Source organism: Elephantulus edwardii, unplaced genomic scaffold (assembly GCF_000299155.1).
Source record: "Elephantulus edwardii isolate Elephantulus edwardi_28Jun2011 unplaced genomic scaffold, EleEdw1.0 scaffold00001, whole genome shotgun sequence".
Lineage (NCBI taxonomy): Eukaryota > Metazoa > Chordata > Mammalia > Macroscelidea > Macroscelididae > Elephantulus > Elephantulus edwardii.
Window position 1 is genome coordinate 23,183,595 of NW_006399751.1, and position 12,289 is coordinate 23,195,883.

At 41.7% G+C, this 12,289-nt stretch overlaps 1 protein-coding gene across 1 annotated transcript in view; it reads left to right on the forward strand.

The window, feature by feature from the left end:
* TMEM194B (transmembrane protein 194B) overlaps positions 1-12,280 on the forward strand; it is a 17,425-nt gene extending 5,145 nt beyond the window's left edge. Inside the window, exons 5-9 of the mRNA XM_006878933.1 lie at positions 2,100-2,193; positions 3,202-3,316; positions 5,609-5,834; positions 11,100-11,276; positions 12,136-12,280. Coding sequence (XP_006878995.1) covers positions 2,100-2,193; positions 3,202-3,316; positions 5,609-5,834; positions 11,100-11,276; positions 12,136-12,280 — 757 coding nt within the window. The remainder of the gene's footprint in view (positions 1-2,099; positions 2,194-3,201; positions 3,317-5,608; positions 5,835-11,099; positions 11,277-12,135) is intronic.
* The last annotated feature ends 9 nt before the right edge of the window (positions 12,281-12,289 follow it).

Sequence of the window (12,289 nt, forward strand, 5' to 3'; positions counted from 1 at the left end):
ATGGTTCAGAATTGAGAAGGGTGTATGCCAGGGTTGCATCCTGTCTCCACACTTTTTCAATCTTTATACAGAACAGATTATCCTGGAAGATGGGCTCTATGAGGAGAAATGGGGCATCAGGATTGGGGGAAGAATCATCAACAGTCTGCGTTATACAGATGACACAACCCTGCTTACTGAAACTGAGGAGGACCTGAAACACTTGCTGTGGAAGATCAGGGACTGCAGTCTTCAGTGTGGTTTGAGGCTCAATATCAAGAAAACAAATATTCTCACCACTGGGCCTATTGGCAGCATCATAATGGATGGTGAAGAGATTGAGATTGTTCACAGCTTTAGTTTGCTTGCCTCCATGGTCAACACTCTTGGCACTAGCAGCCAGGAAATGAAAAGACGTATTGCAATGGGAAAGTCTGCGGTTAGAGACCTCTCTAAAGTACTGAAGTGCAGCTATTTAAGTTTGGAGACTAAGTTGCGCCTGATACAGGCCATGGTCTTTGCAATCACTTGCTATACATTAGAGAGCTGGACAATAACTAGGGAGGATAGAAGGATAATTGACGCTTTTGAACTGTGGTATTGGAGAGGAGTATTGAATATATCATGGACGGCTAAGAGAACAAGTTTGTCCTCTTGTTGTTGTTATGTGCCATCGAGTCACTTGCAACTCATAGTGACCCTATGTACAACAGCCCTAAACTCTGCTCTGTCCTGTGCCAATCGCACTGTCTCAGACACTCCCATCCCGATTATCCTAGTCACTGAATCAATCCACCTCATAGAGTGCCTTCCCCTCCTGCACTAGAGAGGGTTAAATCAGGCTGCTTCTTGGAGGCAAGGATTCTGAAGCTTCGTCTGATATACTTTGGACATGTTTCAAGGAGGGACTAGTCCTTAGAGAGGGATGTCATTCTTGGGAGAGTGGAGGGACAGTGCAGGAGAGGAAGACCCTCAGTGAGATGGATTGATTCAGTGACAGGGCTAATGGGGACAGGTTAGGGCAGAGTTTAGGGCAGAGTTTAGTACATAGAGTTGCTATGCGTCACAGACGACTCGACAGCACATAACAACAGCAACATGAGTTTATAGTTCTTCTTTATAACCCCTTGCTTTAGGTTTTACAGACAATAGATCTGAAGATAGTGCTTCAAGGCCCTTTAAAAACAGTACAGTCGTTTGTGTATCATGACAGATATTACAAGTACGCCCACATGCATGACTACATGTTATCTATTAGCATATATTATTTTTTATCATAACTATATAGGCTCTGCATTACTGTTCTCATTTTAGATATGAAAAAAAACTACATCTTTCATCGCTCTTTCTTGCTAGGGCCAAGATTTATATTCAGGTTTTCTGATATCAGCTGCCTTACTGTTTCTAGTAGCATTAAAGCAACTTCCTAGATTGGTGACTCTGATACAGATGGTTGAACTGAACAAGTATCTGTTAAATACATTATTCTTGTATTTTGTTTTTTCATTTTCTTCTAGAAAAAGAAGCCTTTCTCCAGTAGTCCTTTACCTTAAGTCTGCTCCCATTAGTTGGTACCCAGCGTTTGTTAATTATTCTTAACATTGTTCATTTCCCAACTTTGCTCAAAATATGACTATGTGGGCTTCACGTCACTTGGGTCACTTGTGTACATAACATGAGGGGAAAGCTTGGCATCAGAGGAACTGGGCTGAGACCCTTAGTTCTCCTTTTATCAGGCACAGAATTTTTAGTTCTTGAATTTAATTTCTCCATGCCTTGGTTTCCTCCTCTGTAAAGTTGAGCCATGGGTAGCTATTTCCCAGCGATGTTGGGAATTCATGGGACGTTTTTAGCCTGCTCTACAATAGGTCCTCAGTCATTATTGTTGAAGCCGACTCTCTAAATGTAGACAAAGAACCCAGACATTCTCTTTCGAGCATGTGGCAATCCATTTACCATCAATTTCAAGTACCGGTGTAGTTTTGCAGAAGTATTAAGGAATTAGGAGAGCTTTTCTTTCTTCTTATTCCCTATGGCTGCCGTCCTCAGGTTAAACATGTTTTTAGCACTTAAAAGTGCTACATGGCATTGCAATGGTTTTTCCCTGCTTGTCTTCACAGAAGTTCCATTTTCTTTTACTTATCGGGCACTGTGCTAGGTGTTCTAATGACACTCGTCTTTGTACTGTTAATGATGAAAAGGTTCATCCCAAAGGTAAGTACCTTATATGCAAATGATTAAAAAATGAAAACCATGATCTATGAAGCATGAAAAATTGATCAGAATTGCTTTGCATGGATATATGTGCCTTTGTTGCATGTACTGACTTTGAAGTCTTTCTGAAGATTCTATTTATGACCAAAGCTTTATTACATATTATGTTGTGGTAATTTTTTTAAAAACATCTTTTCCCTAGGTAATGTGTTTTTAAGGAACCTGTGATTAGCTCTTGGGGGCTAGCGGAATGATCAGTGTTTTGTACCCACCCAGCAGCTGTTCTGCTGAAGAAAGATGTAGCAGTCTACATCCATAAAGATTTACAGCTTTGGGAACCCAGTCGGATAGTTCTACTCTATCCTTAGGGTCAAGATCAGCTGGAGTCGACTTGATCACAGTTGGTTTGGTTTGGGAATGTGTTTTTGCTTAAGGGACTGATTCTGTGCTAAGTGCAAATATCCTTGTCTTGGCAGAACTTAGGAATTGAAGGATGTGGAACCAGCAGGGCCTTGAATTACAGCATTGTCACTGCTATGCATTTCTTCACTGTTATTATCTGAAACATTTTAAATAAAAACAATGTTGTGCATTTAGTTGATGACAAATACCTATTAATTCACAATGATAAAGTTGCATTTCCCTGATTAGGTATATAATCCAGCATCCTTTTGGGTTGAATGTCTTCTGCAGAACTGTGTTTTCTCCAGGTTTATTATGTATGCAGGTCATCTGGAGAGCATATTACCTTGAGCATGTTACTGAATTCTTGTTCAGCCATCTGGAGTGGGCCCAAGACTCTGCGTTCCTAAAAGCTTACAGTTGATGGGGTGCTGCTGGATGGTGGACCACACTTTATCTAGCAAGGCTCAGGAGAAGCATTTTAGATCTCAATTCTGTTAGCTACAGAAGTTTCTGTTACAAAGAGTTTATTTGTTTACTTCTATTTTTATAAGAGTGAATGAACACATACACAAAAATTTGTCATTTATTTTCTTCCATGCACAGTATAGCACGTTTGGGGCTTTAATGGTTGGTTCTTGGTTTGCTTCAGTTTACATTTTAAGCCAATTGGTGGATCATCTGAAGTGGCTGTGGTATCAAAGCAGAATATATTTATTAGGTAGGTAAAGTTTTGAAAATACATTTTATTTAAAAAGTGTATTTAAGTCTATATGAAGTAGAAAAGTATGACTAGAGGTGTTCTTTGAATATAGTTGGTCTCTAGAATCTCCATTTCTAGAAGAACTTTTAAAAAAAATATGTGTTTTTCTTTTATTCCCATAGTTGCTGATAACAGTTTATTCCTATCTTATTGCAGGCATTTCATCATGATCTCTTTCCTAGTTCTATATTAATGTTTAAAAGAACAAAAATTCCATTTCCCTTATGACTGCATATGCTTCCAAATTGTGGTTAAATGCTAACTACATCTAACTTGTAAAAAATTCTGCAAACTCTTAATTTCTTTTTCCTAATTCAGTCAGTATTAAAGGTAAGAAATCCTAGATAAAATAACGACTGAAAACTTGACTTTTCAGAAATGAGAAGAAAATGGTCCTTCTCCTTATTTCATGTAACAAAAGCAAGACATCAGTTTATTATTTTTGTTTTGTTTAACTGAGAAATAACAGAGAATGGTAGAGTTCTTTTCCTCCTAACCCTAACAACAAACTGTTCATAAAAGTCCTCTCTCATAAAATATATACATACATACATACATACATACATACATAAAAGCAATCACTTTTTTTCTTCAAAAATTTTATGTTTATAGCTAATTTTGTCAATGCTGAAGCATTTTTAAAATAACTCATGGATATCATGATATCCTTGCCTAAATACTTTACTGTGTCTCTCTTTAAATAAAAAGACCATTTTCCCTTATGTTGTTGTTGTTGTTATGTGCTGTTGAGTGGCCCGCAACTCATGGCAACCTTATGTAGAATAGTTGTGAAGCCTGTTCTGTCCTGAGCCAGTCTGACTGACTCTGACACACCTACCCCCATTGTCACTGTATTAATCCATCTCATCCGGGGTTTTCCTCTCCTGCACTGTCCTTCCACCCTTCCACGCATGATGTCCTTCGCCAAGGATCAGGTTCCTTTCTGGCCACATGTCCAGAGTATTTAAGATGGAGCTTCAAAATCCTAGCCTCCAAGGAGAAACTTGGTTTCACTCTCTCTAAGACAGACCTATTTGTTTTCTTGGTGGTCCATGTTATGTTCAAGATTCTTCTGTAGCACCACAACTCAAAGGCGTCAGTTCTTTTTAAATCAGACTGTTAACCAAAAGATGAGTGGTTCAATCTGGAGAAATTATTGTTGTTTGTTGTTGTTGTTGTTACGTGCCGCCTTATTAAGTACATCAACTTATCTGCTCCCCAGGCCATAATCACATTCTTCGTCCTCCTTGACAGCTGGTGTGTATAAGCGAGGATGTAGTTCAGATCTATATTTTACATCTGTTATGTCCTCTCTTTTAATTCAAACCAGTTGGGTTTGTTTTTTTTTTTTTTTAGTCACAGTGATAAACTGAAGAGACTTGGATAATTTCCCATAGAATGTCCCATTTTCTATATCTGATGACTTTGGTGGGGTAAAATGTAATTTTTTCTCTCTTCCCTATAGTTCTTGTAAATTCAAAACTAGGTTAGTGAGGCTAGCTTAGATAGAAGTTCAGCATGTCTGGTGGATACATAGGAGATGCATAGGCATTTTACAGTGGGTCATAACTAGAGGCACAGAATCGTCCCGGTATTAGTAACACGGGATTAGGAAGGAGACAGTCTGATCCCTCACTATAAAGTTGCACTTGCTTTTTATGACTAGAAAATAAAAATAAGACATAGGTTTTCTAGTAGACAGTGACATAGGCCTATTCTGACTTATTCCTAACAAACCAATCATAATAATATTTGCCTGTATATGGTACCAGACTAAAAAATAGATGTGCTTATCTGTAATAATTAACTAATGTAAATAGTACTGTTCTAGTAACTTAGTATTGTGTAAGGAGCTCTGGTAGCCTAGTGGGTAAGAAGCTGTGCTGCTAACCTAGACAGGTGGTTCTAATCTGCCAGCTGCTCCAAGGAGAAAGATGGGTACTCTCTTCCTGTGTGGTTAACGGCCTCTGAAAAGCCACTGGAGGGTCAGCTCTGAGCTGGCTCCGACTTGATGGCAATGAGTGGTTTGTTGTTTATGATTATGTACCCCAAATCATTATAGAAGTCAGCCTAGGATCTACTTAGCAGTGATAACTAGCTGCATACGTAAAATGTTAAACGAAACCTTGCTTCATTGCAAAAATTATGACGGTTTTCTGATATGCTCTTTGCTTTAAGTCAAGGCTCTTCCAGGTTTAAACATAACTGAGCAAGTTCAAGCGTACATTACTTTATATTCTGCTTTTCCAGGCTATACCTTGACAGTTGGACTTTTCAGCTTCACCGTTTGTTACAAACACGGGCCCCTGGCTGATGAGAGGAGCAGAAGGCTTCTGATGTGGGCTCTGCAGCTCCTCTCCCTGGTGCTTATCCGCTCAGGGGTCTCCGTGCCTCAGTTTGCGTATGCAGCCATGGCCCTCATCTTGTGCTCCAGAAGTCTGCACTACCCAGTGAAAGCACTCTGTTACCTGAGCCGGTATGCATCCCTTTTAAAAAATGTCCTAGGAAATTGACAAGGGAGGTCTCGCGCCCTAATGAGTGGGGGGTTGTGCTGCCAATCCATAGGAATGTGGTTCAATTCCACCTTCAGCTGCTCCTCGGGAGAAAGATGGGCAGTCTCCCCTCGTGCAGCCTACAGGCTCTGAAATCTTGCTGGAGGGTCACCTATGCGGTGGTTCCCATTTGATGGCAATGAGTGAGTTTTGAATAAATTGACATTGAAAGTCCAGTTGTGTTCATAGCTTGGAGGAGTAACTGTTTTAATCTGGAGAATGCACCCGGAGGGAAAATTTCAATGTCTAATTCTGTCGCCATTTCTCTTGCTCATTGTCAACAAACTAGAAGCAACTCGTTGCCGACCGTCCAGTGGGTTTTCTGAGGCTGTAAAGCTCAAGGGAGGAAATTGCCCCTCTCCTCCCTCAGAGCCATTGGTGCATTTGAACCTCCACAAAGATGCCGTCTTTTGAGTTCGCTGCCCAGCCCCCATGGACTGTGCCACCAGAGCTCCCTCCCTTCATTTCTAATCTTCATTAATCATGTCGAGCTGCACCAATTACGAGGTAATTGCAGCCTAACTAGAATTTATTTGAATCGGCCTCAGAATTCCTTTGGCTTTGGGTTACCTAAGGATGCACTGATAGAATGTGTTGGGCTGTTAACCAGAAGGTCTGCAGTTCAAACCCACTGGCTGGCTCAAGAGGAAAAGGCCATTTGCTCCTGTCAAGACCTATACCAGTAGAGGGTTGCCATCAGTCAGAATTGACACAGTGGCTGTAGGTTTTTCTGCTGTGGGTTGCCTATAACTTTTTTTATTCCATATTTCCTTGCATTGGTGCCAAAGGATGCTTTGGTGTTATATGTTATGTTTATAATATTTAAAAACAGTGTTTATAATATTTAAAAACAGAAATTAATCTTTTATCTATTGTATGAATGTATTTAGGATCTTCTTTTGTACTTTAAAGCTTAACACCCTTTGAAACTACAGAAAGGTGAGCTAACTTTTTTTTTAAATTGCTTTGAACTCATGAATGTTTCATTAGTGGAGAGTAAAGTCAGATTTTTTTTACAGAGAACAAGCATAAATTTTAGTATACTTTAAGCATTTAATTTCTCCTTCGAAGAATCTTTAATAGCCATAGTCCTAGCTAATAATCTTTTTTTTTACCTTTTTTAACAATTTTTGTTAATTTTAATGAAAGTTCACAGAGACTTTGGATTTCCATTCACATGAGCTAACTTTTGTTGTCACACTTTACTGTTTGTATGTCTCCTCAGTGAGCTAAATTTGAGTACCCGTTTTTAATTAGGTACACAGGTGAGAGTCTTTGAATTAGTTTATTGTTGTTGTTGTGTACCATCGAGTTGAAACTGACCCATAGGACCCTCCCTAGCAAGTTTTCAAAGGCAGATTTCAGGAAAAGATTGCCCATCCTTCTCCCACAGAGCAGCTGATGGATTAGAAACCTGTGCTTTTGGGATTTCAGCACAGCTTCTTGCCACTAGACTTCAGCATGTGTTTCTATGGCTTTGCTAAAAAGAAAGTTTAGGAAGTGTTCTGGAAGGAGATAGTGTTAGGCCGAGTCTTGAGAAATGAATCACGAGAGCTGAGGAGATGTGGTTAGATCCTTCTGTGGGAAAGCCCAACTTGGTCCCATCTCGGGCAAGTGTTAATGGAGCCTGCAAGGGAGGTCGACAATGGGCCTTATTGTGGAGGCCTCACAGGCTATGCTCTGGAATCTAGTCAGATCCTCTCCACCCAGGAGAGGTTAAACAGCCTGCGTTTTAATTAGCTGTTTCCATAGGAGTTGCAAATGCATATGCCAGGAAAATATTGTAAAGTATGATGCCAACCAGGTACCCCTTCTGCAGGAAGGGGAGTTTAAAGACTGGGAAGTTCTATAACCCAGCTTCGCTGCAGTAAAATAAAACCCAAAGCAAAAACAATTCATTGCCATAAAATTGATTCTGACTCATTGGGCTTCCGAGGCAGTAAACTTAATGCGAGCAGACTGCCCATCTTTGTCCTGTGAAGCTGCTGTTGAATCTGAACCACCAGAGACGTGTGGCGTCTGGAGCAGCCCAACCGTCTACAGACTACACCCCTTCCATCTTAAAGGGGGAAGTTACCACTCAGCTTGAACTGACTCCCCTATGGGAAGAGGGGCTCTGGTTTCTAGAAAACCTGGAAAGAGGAATTAGAACATGCATGCTTGTGAGCTCTAAATATTGGCAACTAATGTAATTAAATGTAAAAATACATTCTACAGCAGAATGCAAATAAAATACTAAGAACATCAGTGGAGGATAGGGTTTGATCCTTCATCTTCTGGCACAGAGGGTGGATCTAAGGTGCAGGTAGGATGGGAGACCATACTTATGGGATGCGTCTCCTTGATGGGAGACCAGTCTCGGGCATCACTACTGCCCAGAAAAGAAATGATGAGGGCCTAGAGTAGTGAGACCAAGGCCCAGAACAGGAGTTAATAAATATGTAAAGAGGTGAATTGGCTGTGAGGCAACAGGAACTTTGATAAATGGAAATTTATGAATCTTGTGATACATATGTCACTGTCACTGGGTCAGAATGTTGAAGTGACAGGACAGGGCCCCTGCCTAAAGCTGCTGGATGAGCTCAGAGGCAGCAGGGATGGGTCGGAGAGGCTGGGGCCGTGTTTCTTTGCCTGTCCACCTGAAGCCTGCAATGACTAGGGTTATTACCAAAAGCTACTTCCTCTGGGCTGCTGGCTCTGTGCCAGATTGGTGACCCAAGGAGTCCAGAATAGGATTCCATCTTCCTTTTATTAACCATCTGTCTGTCCTGCCAAAGTGCGTTGTCACCTACACAACAATTCTAAGGTTTTGAAGTAGAAGTGATATACCTGTGGTATATGTTGATGCAGAATGGTGCTTCTGTGCAAGGGACGAAGGTAATCAGTAAATTTAGTAGAGAATTAGTAATCCTTCTGAGGGGTCAAGTGTGTCAGAGCTAGTGAGGTTGGTTCAGGTTAGAGTAAGGTTCAGAGCCTTGTTTATAGGTTTGCTATGAGGAGTCATTGACTCGATGGCATATAACTGCAGCATCATTTATTTATATAATACAAATGGATATTGGATGTTCATGATCGATCAAGTTCACGCTCACTGTTGTTGAGGCGTGCGTAACTGACGCTAGCTGACCCTCAGTGGAATTCATCTTTCTCACTCAGAGCCGCTGACAGATTCAGAGCATCCGGGAGGCACACCGTGTGGGTTGGCAGCGGCACTTCCCATGGACCACGCCAACAAAACTCCCTTCCTTGTAGACAACACACATAACATTCCTCATCTAGAAGGATCATGGGTTAGCAGTAGTTTTATCATGATATGTAAAATGTGAATGAAATTATTTATCTCTTTCAGTATTCTCTTTAGGTTTCTTGGCCTGTTAACTTTTATTATCACTCAAACTGTAATGATAATGAATGAAGACTAATAAAATGGAGACACACTGGTCTAACTTTTCCCACTGGGCTAATCATAAATAAATATTGGTGGAGGATAAGGCTCATCTTGCTCCCAAGGAACGGCTGATGGATTTGAACCACCAGCCCAACAGTTAGCAGTGTAATAGGTAACAACTGTGCAGCCCTACCAGGGCCCTATAATGAAATATAAAATCATTTAAAAACTGGTAAATATAACTTAGCATTTAGAAAATATTCTTATCATTGCTGTTTGGACGAGATTACTCCCTTTTGAGCTTTTCTGGTTAGAAAGAGCAATATTCACCTTATCGGGCTGCTGGCATGCAGGGAAGGCAGGCTGATTGTAATTTACAGTGCAGACAGTACCCTCCCTCTCTGAGGGATAGTCAACAGCATCACCACTAGGTGGAAGTGACATGCCACAAATCTGACTTCTCAGGCCAGGGATTTTTCTAGGACTCCATAAAAGGAAATGCACAAAGGTTTGCTAAGACAATTAGCAGGCCAGCCGTAAGGAAGTCAGACTTTAATTGTGGTTAAAAACCACTGAAGGGAGGAAAATACCATTAACTTCTCTACCAAAAATCAATTCTCCAATGCCTCACTTAGTGTTGAGGATAATCTAAGAAAAGGGAAATCCTATTATTAGACTCAACTGTATAGTTCTGGCTCTCTGGTGGCCTAGTGGTAAGAAACTGTGCTGCAATCCCAAAGGCATGTGGTTTGAATCTACCCGTTTGCTTTGCAGGAGGACGGGCAGTCCCCTCCCCTGCAGCTAAATGCCTCTGAAAACCCACTGGAGGGTCAGCTATGAGTCGGTTCCAGCAACCACCACAACGTAGGTTCCAGGGAGCTCTGGTGGCTTTGTGAGTAAAGTACAGACAACCCAAATGCAGGTGACTGAACCCACCAACTGTTCCATGGGAGAAAGATGGGCAGTCTCCTCCAGTGCCATTTACGACCTCTGACAGCCTTTGGAAGGTCAGGATTGAGTCGGTTCCAAAATACAACAACATCATATAGGTTCTGTATCTGGTAGTACAGGCTGTAGTGAATTGCACTGCTGCCCAGGTGTCTCCTGTGGTTCATATCCACCGGGTAACTCTCAAGAGAGAGCTTGGCAGTCTCCTCCAGTTATAATTTACAGCCTTGGAAACCGATGAAGGCAGCTATTAGTTGGAACTGACTTGACAGCAGTGGGTTTGAGTTTTGAGTTCCAGGTTCTTCATGGAGTGGTTGAGTGGCTCAGACGGTTAAGTGCTGCACTGCTGACTCTAAGAGTTGGCAGTTCAAACCAACCCAGCCTCAGAAGAAGGGACTGGTGTGATCTCCTTCTGAAAGTCACAGCCTGTGGATTGAGGTTCTGCTGGGGTCACAGAGAATTAGAGTTCCTCAATAACAATGAGTTTTATGGGTTCTGTATCTCTCAGTCATGATAATGGCAATAAAAAGGTATACGTATTCCATTGTACTGTTGTTACTGTGTACCATTGAGTTTGAACCGACCTACATTTGACCCTCCAGCAGATTTTCAGAGGCGGTAAATTTCAGAGGTATGAAAGATTGCCTGTCTTTCTCCCTCACAACGACTGGTAGGTTCGAAAACGCTTACCTTTGTGTTGTCAGTGCACTTCCTTACCGCTAAGCCACCAGAACTCCATGTATTATGTTAAGAAAGTTTAAGCAGCAACACTGTTTCCTAAGAAATACATTTCTTAAGGGTTGAGTTGAACAATCAAATATGATCAACCAAATGAAATGCTGCATTTTTTTAGGAAAATGAAGAGATGGTTTACATCAGAAAAACTGGTAGTTAAATATCTCACGGAAGAGGAGTACCGGGAGCAAGCTGATGCTGAGACCACCGGGGCCCTGGAGGAGCTGCGCCGAGCCTGCGCGAGGCCCGACTTCCCATCCTGGCTGGCTGTCTCCAGACTCCAGGCGCCTAAAAAGTAAGCACACACTTAACCATTCCCGAGCCCTGCTCAGTGCTGGAACTGTAGCTTGGGAAGTCATATAGTAGCTTCGGGGAGATATTTCCGTGTAGAAACAAATGACTTCCCAAGACAACAGATAATGTCGAAGGTGCCTGGTGGTTCTTTCTTTGCAGTCCACTGCTCAGTTACAGGGCTGATGTCAGATTAAATATTGATCTGCTGTTCTCATGGGTCGGATCATAAAGGTAACTTCCATTAGGGGAGGAGAAGAGTGGCAAAGGACTTGCTTCTTGTCCTGCTGTGCTTTCTCTTCTTCATAACAATCTACATAACTCAGCGTGCTACCACTGAGTTGGAACCAGCTCATAGCTGCCCCTCCAGTGGATTTCCGAGGCTGTCAATTGAAGGGGAGGAGTTTGCCCATCTTTCTCCCATGGAGCAGCTGGTGGATTTGAAATCCGCCGACAGAATACTGCCTTTGGGTTAGCAGTGCAGCTCCCTGTGGACCACAGCCCCAGAACATCTATACCCAAGTAACAGCATCCCAGAATTAAAGACTGAAGGGAGGGGACTTACTGGCAGAAAAGAATAATAACAAACCTAATGAGAAATAAAGGATGGAAGAAGAAAGCAGGTGAGGGTATATTTGATTACACTGAGGTCTGCCTCCTTCCTTACCTTCTCCCTGAAAAACTGTCTGTAGCCCGTTCACATGAACCGGTCTTATTTTCCTGCCCACTGTATAAATGTCATCCTCGATTGATTCAAAGTCAAATTTAATTAAAGGAGATAAGTATCAAGGGAACATGTTGTCATCCAAATAGGCCTGTCTGTGGTAACATTAGATATTTTTTCCCCCTCCAAACCCTGTTAGATTTGCAGACTTTATTCTTGGAGCAAGCCACTTATCGCCTGAAGAGATTCATCTGCATGAACAACAATATGGTCTTGGTGGTGTCTTTTTGGAAGAGCAGCTCTTTAACCTGAATGTGACACCTGCGAGTGAAACGTCATCCTAAACAGGGAAG